This window comes from Onychostruthus taczanowskii, unplaced genomic scaffold, assembly GCF_017590055.1.
Source record: "Onychostruthus taczanowskii isolate IOZ18803 unplaced genomic scaffold, ASM1759005v1 scaffold40, whole genome shotgun sequence".
NCBI classification, from domain to species: Eukaryota; Metazoa; Chordata; class Aves; order Passeriformes; family Passeridae; genus Onychostruthus; species Onychostruthus taczanowskii.
In genome coordinates, this window is record NW_024501460.1 from 4,364,683 (window position 1) to 4,386,729 (window position 22,047).

Sequence of the window (22,047 nt, forward strand, 5' to 3'; positions counted from 1 at the left end):
TATATTCATATGGAATTGGTCTCCTTATCCAAGCAGTCTGCTCTTACATAACCAGCTTGACTGAGGACTGAAGAAGTGGCTGAGCTTGCTTTCTTCAAGGCAAGCACTACTGAGCAGTATCTTTTTTGTCCACAATAGGTCATATGTCTGTTTGAGCATCTACACTCCAAAACTCACTCCAAAACTCAGCTCTGACGTGCCAAGGTCCTTCTGCTCTTAGAGACCTTTGCAACCCCATTGCCCCATGGGGAATCCTCATATGCTGAACCTGTTATCTTTTTGTACCAATCTTACCTCCATGGTCTCCCACAAATCTAAAGAGGGATAGTAAGCCTCGTGTATCCAGTCTGTATCCCACAGGTAGGTGGTTATGTGAAGTCCTTGGTAAAGGATTTTAGTGGTGCTTTACTCTGGATGAGGCTTAACATGAACTCACAGTGACCTGACACCAGTCTTTCTGTATTCCTTGCCTGGCAAAATTTGATTTCTAAAATTCAAGAGTCAACTTTTTCTACTTGGAAGGTAAATTCTAATCCAAATCATTATGGTTAGCCTCCAACTGAGATTATTCTGCACAGGATTTGTGTCTTTCCCAGCTGATCATAAACACAACTGCAGCACAGAGTCATACAGAGCTTGAGACACTCAAAGACAAACATCCATGGTTACCTCTAAGTCCTTTATTCTGACTGAAAAGTCATGCATAGCCCCTTGATCCACTCCAAGAGGAGCTCTTTGAACCATCTGAATCTCAGACGCTTCAATCTGACGCCGAAGTTTCTGAAGCTCCATCAGCAGCCAGGCCTCCTGCTTCTCATACTCTCGGTTTCTCTCATTAATGATTATGGTGTTTGAGGAACCCACGGGACAGCTCTCAGTTGGGACCACTGAAATGGTAAAATGAATTGGGTAAGCACCAGCTGCCAGAGAACTGAGCAGGAAGACGCAGGAAGCCAAGGCAGTGCCCATGTGATCCAAGCACTGAGTTGACCTGTAGAACTGAGAACAGGTGGAAGATCTGGGCCCTCAGGCAGCTGTTTCAGGGAATGAAATCCCTCCTTCACAAAAATATAAACTTGCTTCCTAAAACGCAGCAGTGAGATTTTGCTTCCTAACAAGAGAAAATGTATCAGATGGACTAAATTCCTCTCATTCCCCCAGTTTTTAGAGCTTTAGAGCACTAACTATGAGTTTTAGAGCATATTCCCAGATTACCATCAAAGGAAGGAAGAAAATCTTCTGCTGTGCATGGCCAGTTTTGTTATGCTGGGAGACAGCAGAACAATTCTTGAACATATTCCTATTCATATATTGAAGACAACATTTTCATATAAAAAGAATGCACCACCCACCACCTCTGGCACAAAGAAAACCCAGCAATCCAAACTCTACAAAAGCCAGGACGACAACAAACCTGTTTGTGGCTGTCGTGGTTGATTAGGCAGCTGTATGATCAAGGTTTGGTAGTGCTTCTGAGCATCAGTGAACTGAGTCTGGATCTTTCGTTTGTCTTCATCACCAAACATCTCTGAGCCTTGGCTGTTTCTGAGGAATTCTTGATAATGGATCTCCAGGTCATTTATTATTTTTTGGTAATCTTCCTTACGCATTGTTTTCAGCTGAAATAAGGAAGAAAGGAATTTTGAAATAAAATTTGAAATAAAAGGGAAAAAAAGCAGTTGGGGAAGTTTTATGACTAGTTAATCATCAAAGAACAGTATAATATAATAAACCTATAAAAAACCCAAAGTAATCACACTTTAGAATAAATCCTAGCTAGGCTGCCTCTAAAAGTATGATGCCAATACTACCATCTCAGTTAACCAATCCTTGTTACCATCATTTCATACCTTAACAGCAGATTGAAATTCTACCTCTTACCCTGTTTATCCATGCCCCTGTAGAGTGGGAGCTAATACAGCAAGTATGTAATAAATTCCCTTAGCTAATCTTCCTGCTTATCCGTTTGAGTAGGAAAGCATTTTGTTTCTCCTTTAATAAAATTACAACTTCCATATGTGCAAGTTTTTGTGCAAGCTAGCAAAAGGAAGGCCTGTGGTTTTGTAGAACATACATCTGCACAGGATACTGCAGGTCTGCTTGGGACAGCAGACATCAGGTCATGGATGTCTGGTCTGCAGTCAAGGCCAGCTGGTGTCTTACCTTGGCAATAGTCATGGCTCTGATTTTCTCAATGTCAATCATGCAGTAATGCCAGGACACCAGGCTCTTCATGTTGATATACAGCTGGTTCCACAAAGCTAAAATAGCTTCATAGTATTGCTCAATTCTGGCATGAAGGAAAAAAAAAAAGCATCATCAAAATGCATCTGTCCTTGTAGCAGAGCTACAAAACATCCCAAGAAACATCCACCAGATGTGGAGTGTGTTAAGGCTCATTCTCTACTTGAAAAAATCTTGGAAATTAATTTATACATGACTCTCATTAGTACAGATGAGAAAAACTGTGTAGACATTAACTTTTAAACATTTCTAGGCCCCAGCCTAGATCCCAGCAAGTTTCACTGAAGTGAGCTTCCTCAAGTCAAGGGTCTAGTCCTTAACCCCCACCTTTAAGGGCAAGGGCAGTGCACTGTGATCAAGGCACAGAACATATTCTTTGACTGGCTGCTATTTTGAGTGAACTCTAACCCCAGTGGTAAGCGTCCACACTCAGGCAGCAACTCACTTGGTAGCAAGATCCACTGCCAATGGATTGGGGGGTGGGATGATAAGGCTGACAGATGGCACCAGCATATCCACTCCTCCAGGGCCGGTCACCAGCCACTTGCTGCGCTCATTGTTGTCCTTCAGGATACACTCATCTCCTTTGCGCACCGTTTTCTGTAAGGGATGAAGAGCAGTGGCTTTCCTTAGTTAAATAAGGTGGGGCTTCCAGGAGGGACAGACAAGGGAGATGCACCTAGATCACAGGAGCAGGAGTGCTTCCCAGCTGCCAGCTCTGGGTGTGCATCTCAGCTTCATATTGGGGCAATATATCAGTACAGATCAACCCCTCCTTCCTGATTCTGGTTTACATGTGAAGAAAACCCAAAAAAGCCCAAGACTGAGCCAGGGAACCCCAGTCTGCTAGATCATCAGACCTGGGGCTTGCCATGACAAAGACTGAATGTGGACACATGGCCTAGTAAGCTACACAACCATGCATGGCTTTCAGCCAGTGAGCTGAAGGCATGAGGACATTTAGTGCTGCATCCATATTTGCAAAGGGACTGGGAGTGAGCATGGCAGAGCCAGATTCACCAGCTCCAACTGCCAGCAATCCTGACACCAGGCAGCCACAGGTGTAGCCATGGTGCAGGAAAAAGCACATAAGCAGAAAGCACATCTAAATTTATTGTTAAGGGAAAAAAACCAGAAATAAACCCAAGCAGCCTCAGTGCTAAGGAGGAAGAAAAAACATAATTCATTTCATAGCCCATTCAGAAAAGAAATGGGAATACCAATGAATAACTGCATATTCCTCACTTTTGTTAGATGAATTGTTCACCTAAGGATCCACAGGGGCACTGGAAAGGTGAGCAGTCACAAAAAAAAAGTTGTGGATGCATAGAGGCATCTGTACAACAATTTCAATCGTATTAGCAATAAGACTTTTACGTTCTAATTTGAAGTATGAGTATTGACGCTATTTAATAGATTAACAATAGTAACTTTGACTAGATTTATTAACCAATAAGAACCTACTTGTTTATTCATAGAAAGGCAGAGTTTCTTCTGTCAAAGAAATTCAAGCTGACCAAAAGCAGATAAAGGGCTTACACCTATGAGCTCAATGGTCTGCTTACTAAGTAATTTGCAATGTTCTAGTTTACACGATGTTCATTCTCAGGTAAAAAGGGATACAATACCAGATCCTGTTTGTAGTCACACAGAGCCTTGAGGATAATGGGCTTGTTACTTCGATAGTCTGGGTTACGTGGCTTCAGCTGCACAATCTTCCTGGATTTATTCACCAAACTCTGCACTTGCCTCTTGTATTCAAGAATTCTCTCTCGTTCATTCTGCAAAGATTAATTATATGTTACAAATTTATTCTAAAAAGAAAAGGCATCTAGTTCCCTCTGTTTTATTAAGAGAGGGATACATCTGGAGCTTATAGTAGGCAAAACTTACTTTAGCTCAAATGGGATGAGTCCTTGGCCTACAATGTAAAACTGCAGTTTTAAAAAGAGCTGAGAAACATCGAAGTATCTCTGCAGCTCTGGCAAGATGCAAAGTTTGCAAAATTTGCATAGCAGGTTTTTCATACAGAACTTCCATGTGGTTAAAGCAGTGTTTAAGAAACACAGACATAAACTGAAAGAATCTAACAAAATTAATGCTAACAAAACAACTGAACAACTACACTTTCAAACCTGACTTCATCAATTGGCCTTTTACACCACTGACCATTTTTTCTCCAATTTGGGAGTGTAGTGCTTAACTCGTGATAAGAAAACAGCTAAAAAAGCTGACTTCCATCCTTTCAAAGAGACTACAGTCATAGAATGACATGATGAATCATTTATCAAATGCATTTATCCTTTGAGGCAAAATCTATTCTACCATCTAAGAATAAAAGTATTCCTTTTTTTTCCATTTGTTAGCATGTCAGAAACTTGGGGATTTTTTGGACTTATTCCAGACTTAAAAATATAATGGTCTCAAGTTCATACAGTACTGTATTTAAACACTGCAATGCACTTGAGTTTGCATGTGGTATCTGAAGAGGGCAGCTGTTTCCCAGGAAAGCTGAACATAACCTGTCAGGCGAGTGTGACAATACCTCCAGCTCTTGTGCACTTGAGTTTACATGTGGTATCTGAAGAGGGCAGCTGGTTTCCCAGAAAAGCTGAACATAACCTGTCAGGCGAGTGTGACAATACCTCCAGCTCTTTGATCTGCTCCAGCAAAGTCTGCAGTGACATGCTCTTATCACAGATGAACTTCTTTCTGATAGAGTCTTGTAAGTTTTTCAGGTAGCACTCTGTGGCTTGGGCCTCTTCAAAGAACTACGGGAGAAAAATTGTGAATTTGGCTGTGTGTAGCTCTTAAAAACATCTGCTAAAAACTGATGGACTCCTTTAATGAGAAATCCCAGTTCACCTCTGGCACAATGGTAACGTTTATAACATGGCAATAGTGTGCTATGCACAATAAATACATCTTTGATGGGATTCACACTTTTTAAAAGTAGTGTGAATTCTCCACATCACTACTCACCTGGAAGTAAGCTGCATTCTCCTTCAGATGGACATCAATACATTTGGTGATCTGAAGAATCCAGCTCCACTGAGTTTGCAATGTGTCCATGTAGGCCTAAGAAAAACAGTAATATACAAAAGTCAGGCCACTACACTGATCTCTCTCCCATACCTAGACTCAAGCAAAATTATCTATACTCCACACAAATGCAAATGAAAAATCTGCGAAAACAAATTCACGGACACCAGAACGATGTAATTCATGCAAATGGTTTCACAACTTCTAAGCATCCACCTAACTGAAATGAATTAAATACCTGCTTGTGAGACACAAAGAGAAATCTGTTCATGACCTGAATTTGTTTCATCAACATAAAACCCCAGGTGCATTAACAAAAAGGGGTAAAATGCGCAAGCAGTAGTGCAGATAAAGTATTTCAGCTGCAAAAGGCCATGTTCTCATTCTTTCAAGGAACACCTCCAAACATAATATTTTATGTTGGTTGTTTTTAAATTCAAAACATTCAAGCAGCCATGTATATTCTTTATAAAATGACACAGAACTTTCACTTCACTGCTGGAGCTTAAAAGAATCTTTCCTTTAAGAGAGAAACTGTCTACAGGAGAAATAGGATTTTACACAATATGATAACAGTTAACCAAGTAAACACACTGAAAGGCAGAAAGGATTATTTTTTTTTTCATTTTAGCTTCTTCAGTTGCAGAGTTCTTATGCACTCTTGAAACTGCAGCAACTAGAGCATCTCCTAATAAAATGTCCAAATTGTTGCAGCCTTTTTAATTAAAAAGTAAGTGTACACCAAGCTGTGAAAGCAGAAGTGTCTTGGCTAAGCCACAGAAAGGCACTATGAATTTCAGCTGCAGAAAGTATTTGCACCTGGATTAAACATAAACCCTCAGCAAAGGGTGTGGCTTTTTTCAAAACATGCCTACTAAGACAGCAGAACAGCAATGACATGCCTTCCTGTCATAAATTCTGCTGCACTGTAGTCAGCACAATCGAGATACAGCAATTTCAACACGTTCAGATAACGCCCTAAGCTTAGAATTCATTTTTACTTGCATCTATCACCATGCAGTTGTTAATGGCCATGTTTGTAGAGGAAGGTAGTAATATTTGTTAGAGCACCCCATAAAGATGGGTAAAATGGACATGATTTTGGGCAGGCAAACCCTTCTTGAGCCTAAATGCAGCACTTTGTATGTGAGCCTTCACCGAGAACTCATCCCATATAGCAACTAAAGGAGCAAGTGAAATCACATGAAGTCCAACTCACCTCGATTTTGTCCGAAGCAGGATGCTGATTGAGCACTAGCTGGTCACTTTCTTGCTTTAGCTTGTTGAGTTCTTTTTCTTTAACCTCCAGTTCACTCATACGTTTCTAAATAACCAAAACACAGCATCAAACTAACTCCAAAGGTACACTGCACAGGCAGAACAGTGTTTTCATTTGCTTAAAATTGCCCAGATAGTTGTGATAATATAAAATTATCCCCTCTAACACTATAAAGTGTTTCAATTAGGTGTACTGAAGTTAATTATGAAGTCAGTAGAATCAAAGAAGGTGCAATCATCTCAATTCTAGTCTCTAGGCTTGCTGTTTCAGAGAGCAAAGCACATTAAGTTCTGCCTTTCTTAAGAATGATGAAAGCAAAAACAACTACATCTTGCAACATCAAGAACAACTGAACTAAAAAAAAGGCACTTCTATAATAGTGTGAACTTTCATTCCTTTTTCAATTTGGTGATCAGCACCAATACTGGTTAAACAAACTCACGTGCTCCATTTCCCTACACACCCACAGACGACAAGGAGCAGGGCAAACTACATCTGACCGTGCACGCAATGTGCTACTGGCAAAACCATCAGAGGAAGAGAGCACAGCTCCTTCCTGCTGACAGATAACCAGGGCCAAATACAGGGAACTCTGACCCCTGCATAGTCCCAGCAGGGAGAATTAAAACTGCTGGATTCAAGTCCCTTAGTTTGGCATGCCAGCACAATGACTGTGTGCACAAGCTGTAGGTGATCACTGCTCTTTAGTGGACTGTACCAAGAAGGCCACGTTCCAAGGTCGAAATAAACTATGACAACTCCCTGAATAGGAGGAAAAACCTCCAAAAAATGTCCTGTCCTGACTCAAAAGGTTATTACATAGTACTTTATTGAAAATTGTTGATAAAAAACCCCAGGAACTTCATGAAGAAACACCCTGTGATGAGCCTTTCCCAAGAGAGGCTATTTCTCCCTGACTATTCCAAGAGAGGGCTGATGGAAAGCACAGGGAGGTTGAGCTATCTTACAGAGAAGGACTCTTGCTTCCTGGCAATATCAGTGTTCCTGTCACTCCAGTCATAGAGGAGCTCCTCTTCCTCACAGTCATTGATCCACATGATCTCTCTGCTGGTGGCCTGGATGAGGTTCTGGAACTGGCGAAGCTGATCCATTCTCTCAAAGGAATATTTCTGCAAGGAAGTACAGAAATGAGAAGCCATAAACACATAAATGCCTGAGCTGGGTGGAGAAAGAGAAGCTAAGAGCACAGCATGGCTTTTGCCTTTTTTTTTGTTTGTTTGTTTTTGGTCTTTTTTTTGGTTTGCGGGGTTTTTTTTGTTTGGTTGGTTTTTGGGTTTTTTCAAGTAAAATAACAATACAACCAACATGTCTGTAAAACCTGTTGGCAATGGACAGCAGATGTGCCTGGGTTTATTGAACCATGCAACCTGTTAGCAATGGACAGTGCACAACGTGTCAGGATTTACAGAATAGGAACCTGATGTCAGCACCTTCTCAAAGTTATTTCTAGCACATGTTAACAGACATGTAGTACGACAAGCAAAAAGGCATTGGGGGAAGCACAAGAAATGCCTGAACATTTAACATCCTTTTACTTGCATTTGCTGCTCATAGTACATCCTTGATGTTATAGCAGCATCTTTTGCACAGTCAACACTGTGAAGGAAAAATTCTTTGTTTTCACATCCTAATAAACATCCTGTTACTTGAAATCATGTTGCCAGGAATCAGATTCTGATCCCAAGTGTTAAATAAACCATTTGCACAAGATTCTCACTGTGTTTTACATGAAGATCCACAGCAGGGAAGATGCACAGCCCTACACAGAATTTGGTTGGTTCTAGTCCCACCTTTGGGTAACTTTTAAAGTTTCATATACAGCCTAATTTCATCACTACATTTACTCCCATTAAGGAGGTAAAAGTCTACTCTTTGCCTGCTTAGTGACCAACTCCCTTCACCAGGTGCAAACTAGAAACTTCCTTGTGAGAATAACTATACAGCAGGCAATGGATTAATCTCAAGTCCATGACTCAAAACAAATTTTTCAGAAACTACAAAGCACTTTCAGTTTACTGCTGAACAGAGTTATTTTAATGTGTATCTGTCACTCTGTCAAAACCTGAAGTGTCCCCTGACAATCACACAGGTGTTAATAAAGCAAATAGGGTCTCAGAAATGACCACATCCCTTGCTTACCAGCAGGCCTTCATATTCTTCCTCCAGCTGATGAACTGCAGCCTTCTCCCGCTGGAACAGAGACAGCAAACACTTAGTGAGCATTTTACAAGTTGCCTATTTGCTGGTATTTCCTTTACAGAGTCAATATCATAATAATTGCTGGTGGTAACATGCAAATGCCTGCAAGAGACATCTGTCAATAGCAGATTTGCTCCACTGGATGACTCAGGAAGTACAAAACCAAGGCTTAGACAAACTTGCTACTCTCATGGATGCTCGGTATATAACCAAGCCTGCACATAACCTGTTACACCAAAACAACACTCGAAACTGGATTTTTTTCTGCACCAAACTCCTGCACCAGCTAGTCCTAGAGCAAGCTTTGGAGATTGTGAACTAGTATAAATTACAATGTGAGCAAACAGCTCCAGTCTTTATCCCCATTCCTATGGCTGGGAACCTGCCCAGCCTTGGAACTGGTATTCCACAAGGAAGACTTATCATCTTTCCTATTTGAAGCAGAAGGAAAAAGGGAGCAAAATCCTTTCCACTCTTCAGCTTGGTTGAGAGATCAGGGCTCCAGAACAGACTACCTTTTCTTTAGATTGAACTCTCTCCTGCCAAATCAGAGAAAAGATGAATGGAAATTAAATAAGCCTCCTCTATCCTATACCTAACTGCTGGGCTGATAGGAGAGGAAGTTAACATTGCATTTTCAGTCACTTCTTTATTCCAATCACAAAATTCAGAGGGCAACAGGAGTCACAGAGGAAAAAAAAAAAGAAAAATAATATCAACACATAAGAAAAGCTTTAATCTTAGCCCAGAATTCAGGCATTTGTCACAGAATAAACCTGATGAATCAAGGCTGCATCTGAGCACCCACCTTATTCTTTCACTTTCTTGTTTAATATACTGAGAAAGCAAGTGAGAATAATCACTCTTAGACACCTGTCTCACAAATAATATGGCAATATTTATTTGCCAGCCTTGGTGCACAACAACAAAAAGCTAAATAGCTACTAAATTTTTATTTTAAAATTCTGAGGAATTATCGAGGAATTAAGAGTTGGAAGTGGTTCTTATCATGACACCAGTGCTTTCTGAAGAGTGAATGAACGTTCCAACATTCCTTTTTTGTAGTGAAACACCAGTAAGCCAATGCTATATACCTAGACCAAGCGCAGTGTAAGGGAGGACAGCAATTACCAGATCTGTTTTGACTTTGTCCAGGTGCCAACGATAGTCTCCAATGGCATTGTGGGTTCTCCTATGCTCACAAATTTGTTGCTCAATGGATGCTGCCTCAAACCCCCACTTCACTTGCTCCATTTCAACCTAGGAACAAGAAACAGGATTGGTACTTTCATTTCCAACATTCCTGACTAAATTGGAGCATAAAGGAATTGAACTGAAGGAAACAGACTACATGGTAGAGAGTAAAACTGAAATAAAGAGAAGTTCAGGACAAGGGGTTACAGTTTCTTTAAATTGCCATCAATTAAACGGTGTGACAGGCTCCCAAAGCAGAAGAAACAAAATAGGAAAAATATTTCAGTTGTTTAAAGTTACACTAGATGAAGCACACTCAGTAGTGTATTTTCATCTGTTGTCTTTGGACCAGACTGTTATTTTGTGTTCTTCAGTAAAGTTACATTCTTTTCACTCTGAAAACAAACCATGACTTTATCAAACAATGCTATTCATGCAATTCATGTGAAAATGCCCAATTAAGTTCTACAGGCCAGTACACCAGATTTCCATTTTAATTTTGCTCATGTAAACTTCGACAACTTCAGTTAAATGCAGTCACACTAAAAAAAACTCCACAAAAGATAAACTGAAATTATTAGAAAATGTGTTGTTTGTCTTGCATTTTGGTAACATTTATTGTAGGATGCCAAGAGAAAATGTCTAGAAACAGCCTTGAAAAACAGTAATGCACCTGCTATTTACTAACCCAAAAACTGACTGCATTCCTTGTTTCTTTTCTTTTTCTAATATTAAAAGTGATTAACTAAAACCTAACTTTAAATTGAGCTCCTTAAACTCCAAATCCTCTTGTATGCTGCAAAGACACACTACAGCTCTAATTGAATGCCTGTCTATGCACATGCCCAGTAAAGAAAGAGGTATCCTAATCTTGGGTTGGAACTGAATTTGGTAATCACCAGCCTGGAGTCAAATCTCTATGAGTCAACAGATGACAATAAAGCCAGAACTCAAGCGTAGGGGTTCAAAGGCAATGCTGAAAATGATCCAAGAAACAAAACCATTTTTCATTCAGCCATTTGAAAGTTAGAGGACTTTGACCCTTCTCGTTATATTTAAACAGTCCAAAGAGACTGTAGCAACAGTGGCAGTCGTGGCTGGCTGCCATATGCTAACAAAGGCTGTCTGGATTTCACTGCAGTTTCCCCAGCTCTGCACTGGAAACTTGACTAACTCTCCCTACCATCTGATTCTCCTACCAGCAAACCATGCAGACAAAAACCAGAAAAACAGCAAAAAACATCAGCTGCTCAGAACTTTTTCCCACATCTCACCACATTACTCAGGGAAACATTATCCTAGTCTCAATGTGAGCAAGTAATGGGACACAGCAAGGCACAACAGAAAGAAGCAGCATCGTGGCAAGTTCAAAATAAATTTTCCCACTGAGGTAAGTGCTTACTGGCCCCACCTCAGCTTTGCTGTAGGGATGAAGGGGAAGAGAGAGAGAGAGCCTTTTACTTTCACAGGAGGTTTAGTGTGGGAACACAGGTATAAAGCAGTTGCTTATGCTCCCTGTGTTTAGCAAGGAGTGTCTGAGCAGGGCGTCACGTGGTGTCTTTGGGAGGTGCAGCCTGTTCACCATCTTTCATCGCTGGAAGCATGCCCAGAGTCTGTCCAACATCACTCCTCAAGCCATGGCAGGTCTGACAATCTGCCTCCTCTCCCACAGCATGTGAAGAGCAATGATGTCGGCTGTGGCTGTCCAGGCACAATGCTTATATGCATCACCACTCAAGGAGTGCATCTCCACTTCCCCTTCCTCCTCTAAAACATGCCACATGGAAAGACTGGACTGTAACTAGCACTCTCTTAAAAATGCTGCAACTCTACAGAGCTCTGCTCTCCTCATTTGGTTTGCATAGGAGCCACCTGGCAAATGCCATACGCAGATAATAATGACAGAATCGCAAAGCAACAACCTAATAGAGATAAAAATAATGCAATTTCCTTTTACAAGAAGTGTGCAAAGTGTCACTTCAGCCACCTTGTTCCATCCTCCCTACCTGTCTCTCAGAAAGGGCTGCCCAACCACAAACACACAACTTTCACTTCAACACACAACTTTCACCTCAGCAGCACAAAAATCAGTGTGTGTTTTCCATTCCAGGTTACATCAGTAACAGCTGTGAATTGGCAAATTTGTTCTCAGAATGCAACAAACAGTAGCTTCAGCACTTCTGTGTGCATTTTAGCACTGATTTCTGAAAGCCTAGTCCCATGATAATCAGCACTACCTCTCTGTAATAAAGACAGACTAGAGGGAGAGAGCAACTCTAAATCACTGGGCAATGGTTCAGTCTGTGAAAATGGTCCTGTCTGTGTAAAGGGCTGAAATAAATTTGAATCAAAGGAAATCTGTGCAAGGAAGGAAGGAGGGAAATATTGAGCATAATAATCTCTAACACAACTATGCCAATGCTTTTGTGATGTGAACACCTATGTTTCATTTAGCTTTCAAATCTAACTTCCATACCTTTTCCTCTGCAAAAGAAGACTCCAGTCCATGTTTGGATTTCAGTGAGAATTCACTGTATGTATAATACTGGGAGGGTAATAAAAGGAACTTGGAATAACATGCAAGCATTGACATGTAACTTTACTTTTCTACTGGCACCCAAAACATTACTACATGTGAGGTGACATTCATAAACAACATCAAATTTTAGCGCTGTCCCTGGGTTTTGCACATATTTACCTTCTGCTGCCTCATCCAGCTTAAGCATTCACTTGTGACACGTTTTGTGTACTCATCCCAGCCCGAGCCACTCTGAGAGGAGAAGCAGCCACCACCTTTGGAGCTGGCCCTCCTGGCGCGGGGAACACTGATGGCTTTGTACAGGGCACGCATTTGCTCCTGGAGCTGAAGCAGCCTGAAAGGGAAGGAAACACTTAGTGTCAGCAAGCAAAACACCCAGAAAACACACAAACAATGTAATTTATCTCTCCTACTGGACCACCAACTACTTAAAACAAAGTGTTGAAAGCAAAGACCTTGGAAAAAATATAGATTAAGATTTCATGGAGACAACTAAGGCATCAATTTCTATCAGAAATATATTACTGCAAGACCCTTCTCCATGTTAGTGTGACCAAACAGATTTAGTTCCACCTTATTGATTTCTATTACATCCTGCAACACCAGGGAAGGTGAGCACTTGTGGTACCACAAACTTTTATCAGTCACATTCCTGACCCCAACCCTTCCCTGACAATACCTTTTCTGATACATGTCACAGGGCTGGCCCATCTGCCTCATCTCTCTGATCAGCCCATCCAGGATGTCCATTTGGTCATTTGCCTGTGCAAAACACTCTTCCAGATCCCTGTTCCCTCTAAGTGGGACGCCATCTCCATATTTTAATTCCTAATGAAAAAAAAAAGATGGGAGATAAACTTAAATATTCATCACCTAAGCTTCTTTTGGTTGCCTTAAAAAAGGTGTTGTGAGGACTGGGAGTTTTTTTTGGGAAGCATGATAAGTTTCAGCTGCCAGGTCTCCAACTGCCAGTTTTAACTGGCAGAAGGCTGATGATCCACAGTCACTGGAAAGTGCTTATTAAAATAAAACATGGAAGAAGATTATTAAAATGTAGTTATCAAAATAAATTTTCCATAAAGAGCAGCACATCTTGATGTTTACTTCAGTGGAGCCAAGGCTTCACATGGTGTGCTAACTTCTTAACACATTGTGCTTTTGTGTTCAGAAGATGAGAAGGAAACACCCCCCTAGCAGGAGATGGTGGCTATTATTCCTGATTTTCCACAAGGTTCCCTGATGTTCTAAGACTTCCCTCTCCTGCAAAAACACAAGCAGGACCATCTGCCTCGGTCCAGCTCCATGCCCCATCACATTTGCATCCCACCTTATCACCCACAGTCTAGGCAAATTCTCCATGCGCTGTCTCAGTGCAGTTGGACCAGCACGGCCATGGTATTTCAACCAGGAAGACATGGCTCTTTGACCTCATTGCACACTGACACAGCCATGCTGAGCAAAACATAATGCAGCTGTGACCTGATTTTTCCAAATAAAATATTATGGACCTCATCGCTCTGTCCCTTAGAAAGAAAAGAAAGAAACAAAGCAGGCAATGCATGTTGTGGCACCAAGCTGGAACTAAACATCTCTTTCTTTCAAGTTCACTGGAATAATATTAATCCTGAACAAAAGGCAGTATTTACTCTGGCATTGATTTTTATATAAACATGCTCACACGTCCTGTATCTCTGAAAAGGAAATGAACTCCTAACCACAGAGTTTATGTCTGAAAGAATTTTCTGTCCACAGAGGGTCCAAAAGTGCACATTAAATCACATCTACTGCCAGGACTGTTAAAGTGTTTTACATCTCAGTGGCCTCAGCAGCAGGATGCACTCACCCTGCACCTCTCTGCTTCAGCAGGAACAGAGAACACCCCATGTTTGCAGGACTGAATTTAGCATCAGTGAGTAACCTGCCCCCATGCACTCGGGGTTTGTACCAGAGTAGCGTATTGCAGAGATTATGTGTATGTATTTGAGCTGAAACAGCCAGGAAAACTTTAGTCTAGTTTCATTTACTTCTTCAGGAATCATCTGGAAAAATAAAATAAAGGTAATGAAGGTATTTTCTAAGGTGACTCGGGTTCATTATGGCCCTGAAAATGATGACAATGTCCTACAGGACACTCTAAGAGAGTGTAAGTAGTCATTAGTAACAGGTGTGAACACTGACAGTGGTCCTGATCTAAAACTGAAAAATCAGATGCAGTAGAATCTGTTTGAGGGTGAGTTTGTTTTGTTGTTTGTTTTTTTAAATCAAGAAGACCCCTTTCATTAATGAGATGCATTTCAATCAGTTTTACTGAACACGGTACAGAGGGAAGGAGGAGACCTAAGAAGGAAGTATGTCATTCCACTCCCAGTTGCCTCACAAACAGCTGATAGGGGAGAAAGGAGATGAAGAAGCAGAGCCTGTGAGTCCAGATAACAACACGGAATATGTATGCAATATTCATAATCACTTTGGATAAGGAGAACAAGAAGCACTCACGGGCTGTACTATGAGCTCAGCTCGCGTCAGGCAATCCGAACAGTTTTGCAAAAGCTCCTGGATGGTGTTCTGGCGTCTGGACATGGTACAGGTCCCATTCTGGCTGTTGTGAGGGAGGAGAAGAAAAAGATGAAGTGAATACAGAGCAACTGTGCATTTTGAAAAAATACAAGAAACACAAATTCAGAACAGTTAAGAGAAGTTACATGGAATAATCCACCTCATCTAGGTTCACAGAGACACATACACTTCAACTGCACTGGGAAATTTTAATGACAATTCCACGATGGCACAGCCACTTTATAGTCCTGCAACAGCAGGCGTGGACTGACTTTGCCACAGGACAGAGTAGAACGTGGAAACTGGCATGCCATAAAGGAGGAAGTTTTTCTTCCAGCACAGGTATTTGCTGCTTTGATAGACAAAACTTTGGCAGCATTACAGCAAGAATGAATTATTCACAATCTTTGTTAAAGTCAATACATTAGAGCACAGCCTTTGTGTGATGTAATTGTTCATGTTATCACACCAGCCATCAAATGTCAGGGCGCACAAGGAAAGCAGGATCCGCAGCTAGGCAAGCACAGAAGCATACAAGTCCACACAAGTGTAAGAAGGGCCCTTTTATCAGCAGAAATGCACAAAGCTAGTGCAGTGTCTTAGGAATGAATTGCAAGATACATAAGCTACTACAAAAATAGACGTAGAGCCTGGAGTCAGAGGACACGCTTTCTTACAAATACATAAAGTGTGAGTTTGGAGTCTCCAAGTAAAAAAAAACTAGTGGGGGAAAAACAAGTCAGGTAACGGGGTCTTTATTGTTGTCTTGCACATAATCTGCTGCATCCATACTGCCAGAATGTTGCTTTTCCAGCATTTAAGATTCAGCCATCAAAGTGAGCAACTATAGTTGAATGGGGGTTAGGTGCTGCAAGTGGGAAACCATTCCTTGGTGATGGGATCAGACATCCCAAGCAAGTCCAGGCGGCTCCTAATCCCAAACACTTGCCAGTGAAACTAAAACTAATCTAACAGACAGTAAGAGCTAAGGTGTTTCCAAGCCTTGCCTAGTTTTCTAACTCCTGTGCTCACAGTAGGTAACCCTTTCCATTACAAAACACTGAAGAGACAAACATTCCTTACAACACTAATGCCAACAAGCACACCAGTGTGAACCTGTCCAACTCAGAGCCAGCAAGCAATCTGGATTCAACGGAAATCTTTCCACTGACTTGAACAGACTCTGACTATCCTTCACAAAAGGAATTGTGACAATGAAAAAGCCGAACTGTCCTTGGCAAAATCACTGGAGTGGTGAGAAGCATTCAGTATTTTTAAGAGCTCTTCTGCAGCATGTGCTTTTGATGCACCAGCTGCCTGCCATTCTCCTATCAGCTCATCTGGAACAAATAGAAAAGGTTTGAGCAACTTCTCAGCAGCTTCCCCTATACCAGGGAAGAGACCCTCAGAGGTGCAGAGACAAAACTGCAGAGTCACTGGGTGACATAAAACAAGCTGTACACACCAGCCCCCAGCTTGTACTGTGACCCCTTGGCTACACAAACGCTGCACCCCTCTGTGCTATGCACCCCTGTGTGTCTTGGAAACAGCTTAAAGAAAACAATTATGGAAAATAACATACAGGTCTGATGTTGTGCCAGGCTTTGTGTCAGCTTCCTTTTCTAAATCATTCCTTCTCCTTAGGCACCACTGCTGTGTTTAGATATAGAAATATCTGACTGCATCTGAAATTTACATTTAATTACACCCACAATTATTCTCATGAATGAAACATAATAAAGAAGAGAGAGGAACCTTCCAAGCAATTTTCTCTTTTTAGAACACTGGAAGAGTATTTTTTTCTTGAATCACTTTTTCTGACAGCTACAAATGCTGGATATCCATTAAAGCCAAATTAAGTATAGATGAAGTATAGAAGGTGACCAGATTTATACTGTAACCAGTCAGTCTATCTCCACTGGCTTCAGAGTAACTTCACTGAACTCAAAGACAGTACTCCACCATGACAAGAGGTCTAAGCAATTGCTATTATAGTTAACATGGTAAGAAATTGTGAAGAAAAGCTATTTTAAATCAAACTATTAAATTAAAATATAAAGAAGTAGAAATACAATAATTTTGTGTTCATTCGAATGATGTTTGAATGTCACATCCGTAATTATTGCCCAAATAATTTAAAATATTGAAAACCTGAAGATGGCTAAATATAGACGCACAAAATGTTTCAAAAGCAGAAGTAGAGGCCTTGAAATGAGAGGCTTAAGTATGCCCTATCTAGGTCTTCAAATAGAGTAACAACAAGTTACTTGTTTACAGTTCACAGGGACCTTCACAAGAAGAAAGCAGCACATATTTAAGGCTCCCCAATCCAGCAGATAAAGTTATAACCAAAATACTGGAAGCTGGAGCAATACAAATTGAAAACACAAAAGAGCACACTATTTTATTAACATTTTATTTGTTGTTAAAAACCTAACCAGTTTTGCCAGTGAAAAAACAGAGATTAATCCTATGATAATGATAAAAAGGTCACGGCCTGTTAGAGGCACTGGCTTTCAAATCTGTCAGAAGACCAAACAGAGCTACATGGGCTTATTGGGGCACAATCAGAAGCAGCAGATGCCAGCACAGGAACTGATGTTCAATGGCATTTCTCCACCAAGCCAACAGAAATCAAGAACTTCAAATCTGAAGGGGATTTAGCTGTACAAACATGCCCAAGGGCATAAAGCAATCTCTGAATTTTAAAAATAAAAATACTTGGCGAGACAATACCTTAAGAGACATACACTGATATTGATACATCAGATGGCACTAGCACAGCATCACAGGGACACATCTTCAATACTTTTCTCCCTGTGACAGGAAGGCACTCCATGAGCAGTTTCAAAGTCCCTCAGTGTAATTTACCTCTTAATGAAGCCAACAGGCCTCTAAAGGGGATGAGCAGATCAAAGCAGAAACTCCAATTCGGAGTAATAAGACAACCAAACTTGAGGCAGTAGGAAACAGCCAGCCAAAGTAAAACCATACCCAACACAGAAAATACTGGACCAAAGGAATGGAGGCAAGCCCTGAACATGCTGGACAGGCAAGAACAAAGCTGGATTTTTAAAGCAAAAACATGTAACCTACATGTTACATAAAAATATATTTATGTCCCTTAGAAAAATGTAGGATACCAACAATCCTCAGAGAACACAGATTAAGTGGGTTACTTTACATGGTATTTTGTCAGTGTCTCTCTTATTTTGTCTGATTTTGTTTACATGAAACTGAACAAGTTTAGAGTAATGTTTGGTCATTGTAACACCTGCTGCTGCTATGACAATTTGATTTAACTCTGGCAGCATCTAAGCCTCGCACCTATGAATAGGATCCTATTGTATCCAGCACTGCAGGCACACCATGCAGTGAAAATATGAGCAGATTTTTCATTTGTTTTACTGCACCCCTGCAAATGCAGCATATGTTATCAACCATTCCAGCAGAACTGGCAAGAACTGCAGGCTGGTCTTTTAGCAGGACACATAACAAAAGAGTGCAGGGTCTATTACAAATAAATATATATATTGGCAATAACCTGACTATTTGCTATGCTGCTTTGGTTTTGTAAACCCTGCAGAACAGTGCTGAGGGAAACAGACTGGACTGCTTCTGACCTTAACTACATATTTATCCCTACAACTCATTTTAGACCGTGGCACTTATTTGGAAGGCAGCTCATGAATTTCAAAAAGGTCCTATTAAGCAGAGTTCTTCATTAAAATAACTTAATTTTAATAGTCATTAACTATTAAAGGAACAAAGGAAAACAAAAGGGGGCAGCGTCTTTGTTTTAAAGTTATGAAAACACTTCAAAACACAGATGAATTCCTTTTACTTGGTATGTTGAAACGTAGGCCTGTTGCTCTCCACTGTCAGGAGAGCCCTAGGAAAGGCATAGCATCTCCCTGTTGTCATCCTGTACAGGAGCCACCCTTTTCAGTGCATGTCACGGCAGAACACATTGCTCCCTTGCTATTATACCCTCCTGCTCTCCCTGAGAAATGAGAGGACAGTCCAACCCCTGCTGCCACTGGGATTTGGGCAGGATAGTAGCCCAGGCAACACCTCCCAGCTGGGATGTACCCCAACAGAGCTAAATCCAGCCATTACTGTTGAATCCCCAGTGTCTGAACTAGGATTTGTGTTTAACTGATGAGCAGTACCAAAGATCCTGACAAGACCCTCAGCTCTACTGAAACAAGAAAGAACTACTCCTGCTTTTCCTTTAAAAGGGACTGAGAAACATGTTCAAGGCCATACAATGAGTCATGGGTGTAGAGACAGACATGTCAGCAGTGCCCACCTCCCCAGAACACAGCAGGGCTGGGTACTGCTGGCACCGATTTATTCAAGCAGTCAAAAAGTTATCCCAAGGGATGCCTTTTGAATACATCAAATACCTTCTCTAAACACTCAGCTTGCACCCTCATAGGCTCACTGTGGGAGCTGATATCGCTGCAGATCCCATGGGGCAAGGAAGCCAGCTACCTTCTGCTTTCTCATCTGCCTCCTGCTGCTGCAAGACAGGCACACCCCAGCACAAACACCTCCACCGTGGGGGCTGCTCCGGTGCCTGCCTTTGCTACTGCACATCCAGAGGCTGCTGGGCTATCCAGAGTGTGATCAGTGCCCAGAGAAGCAGGGCAAAGGAGACACAGAAACACATCCAGCAAATCTGAGGAGCCTTCCCACAGCTTCACAACAGTTTTGGGAGGTTGCACAAAGAGGTTGCTCTTGTCCAGAAGATACTATTTAAAACTAGTTAGAATACTCCTTGTTAAATTTTTCAAGCTCTCCACAGAACTTCCAGCCTTCTAAAAACTCAAAGCTTTTTGATTTTTTTTTATTCATCCAAAAAAATGGAGGAAGCCTTAAAAGACAGTATTTTAGCAGATCCAGAATATTGAACAATTCCCATAACTCAACAAGAGCAAAAAAACTGCGCTTCTTTTTCTTCACACTTCCCATCCCCCTCCACACAAACTTGTTTGAACAAGCAAAAGATTCATAAAGGGATTACCTGGCATGCCCAGGGTAGGCAAGTCAGAAGAAAAACCTGACCTGGAATCTGCATTCCCAGCACAGAGCCTGCACATACCACCGCCCATCTGCCACCACCTGCCAGCTGGGTGTGTGTATGCTGGAAAACGCAACGGCATAAAGGTGGTGAATCATGACATCCACAAGAAAATAACCAGGAGTTGAAGTGCTATAGTCCAGCTTTCCCCCTCCTGCCTCAAAGGAGGTGAATACAAACTGTCAAATCATCAAGAGTTCTCCCCATATGTCTCTGCTCTAACTAGGACCAGTTTTGGCACACCACAGCCTCACCAAACTAGTCCCATCTGCCAAGTATGCGCATAGACTAGGGTTTCCATAATGGCTGGAAACCTCAAAAGACCTCTGCATCTGGTACAATCAGGCTCTAAATACCATAAAAAATGGGGGGAAATCTAGTAGTCACTAGTGAATTATTGAATTGTTAGGACTCCAGAGGCTTAGTGCCTTCACAGCATGCAGGGTTTCACAAGGGATCGTGCCACACCTGTTCACAGAAAGTCCCCGTGCTTTTTCCCACTGGTATGAATCACCAGGAGGGACAGAACCGTTCCCAAAGGCCGTACCTGCCCGATGCAGCAGGCTGCTCACACGCTGCCTCTCCCACCTCCGCCTCCGGGAGAGGGAGGTGCCAAACGCCGGCTCTAGCCCGGACCATGGAAATACAGCCCTGCTGTAGAGCAGCCTCTCGAAAGGCAGCAGACCCCCTTCTCCTGACAAGAGGCTCTCACACCTGCACGTCCCTAAGGAACAGAGACCCGGGAAAGGCTCAGCCTGAGTCTCTTCTCACGGCACGGCACCACTTCCCTGCCGGCAGTGCAGGCATTCCGCAGCAAGTCACGCACATTCCTCCCTCCCTCGCCGTCTGAGCAGCTCGAAGGGCAAGTTACCACGCCAGGTCTACCCCCACTCAGCTTAGCCAGGGCTCTACAGATCCTTGCGAGACTGATGGGAAAGGCAAAAGTGTGGCTTTGAGTCGGTTTTCTCTACGTTTACTTTGTTTCTGGGTTCCTCAAAGTAGTGTCAGGGCAGGGCAGGTAATTTTCTAACTCCTTTTCTAACTTGAAGCACAGAAGTTACATTAATCCTTAAGTAGAATTGTGCAAATTAATTTATGTTCATGTCACTCAGTGACCATGAATCCTAGGCTATTTTTCCCCTAATCTCAGCAATGGCAAAGAAAACTGCACAACGTTGCATTTTTTTTTTCTCTCACGGTTTATCAGATTTTCTATCTCCATAGCAAAGGCATTGATAAACATTTGACTGATGAATTGGCAGTTTAGCAGCGTGTGAGTCACTGTCAAGCTGAGTATCTGTACTCCGGGCCAAGCACATCCTGAGTTCCCAAGCCAGAAGAAACAGGGAATGTTGTAAAAGCACCTTGCTGAGCCCTAAGGGTAGGGAGCGTCTCATATTGCTCTGTGAGTAATGTAATACTCAGCACAGACTTGTTTGGCAGAATACGCCCCAAAACTTACAAGACTAGACCCTAACTTGAATCCTGCCGCATTTAAAAATTAGGGTAGAGTGATCTTCCCCATGGAAAAAAGAAGCCTTCGTTTTCTGAGTTCAGTAGGTGCCACTAAACTTTGGCAATGAATATGTCAGGCTAACTGTAGTTAATAAAACCAGTTCCATAGATGATGGCCCTGGTCCCAATAGCACAACATGCAGAGAGCATTTAGTGGCTTTTTTGCACACAAACATGTACAAAATCTGGCAAAACTGCTTTTTTCATTAACTGACAATACATCACTTGTTTTGAGACACATTTTAACATGCATCACCACTGCTTAAAAATAAACCTATGCAACTCAGTAAGGTGGCAAACACACATACTCTGTTGCAAAAAAATATTTGAAGTATTTGGTATGGTCAGAGATTTTTGCACATAAAACCATAT

General features: G+C 41.7%; 1 protein-coding gene across 3 annotated transcripts in view; it reads right to left on the reverse strand.

Annotated features, from left to right (window-relative positions):
• The window catches only part of LOC121340460 (desmoplakin), a 56,284-nt gene that overhangs the window by 14,749 nt on the left and 19,488 nt on the right, over positions 1–22,047 (reverse strand). For all 3 annotated transcript variants that reach the window (XM_041413233.1, XM_041413234.1, XM_041413232.1), the window contains exons 2-15: positions 15,015–15,117; positions 13,198–13,346; positions 12,678–12,852; positions 9,917–10,045; positions 8,726–8,776; positions 7,534–7,695; positions 6,506–6,610; positions 5,227–5,322; positions 4,890–5,015; positions 3,873–4,025; positions 2,690–2,844; positions 2,164–2,290; positions 1,415–1,619; positions 670–887 (exon numbers count right to left, since the gene is read on the reverse strand). In XM_041413233.1, the coding sequence (XP_041269167.1) occupies positions 670–887; positions 1,415–1,619; positions 2,164–2,290; positions 2,690–2,844; positions 3,873–4,025; positions 4,890–5,015; positions 5,227–5,322; positions 6,506–6,610; positions 7,534–7,695; positions 8,726–8,776; positions 9,917–10,045; positions 12,678–12,852; positions 13,198–13,346; positions 15,015–15,117 (1,954 nt within the window). The remainder of the gene's footprint in view (positions 1–669; positions 888–1,414; positions 1,620–2,163; positions 2,291–2,689; positions 2,845–3,872; positions 4,026–4,889; positions 5,016–5,226; positions 5,323–6,505; positions 6,611–7,533; positions 7,696–8,725; positions 8,777–9,916; positions 10,046–12,677; positions 12,853–13,197; positions 13,347–15,014; positions 15,118–22,047) is intronic.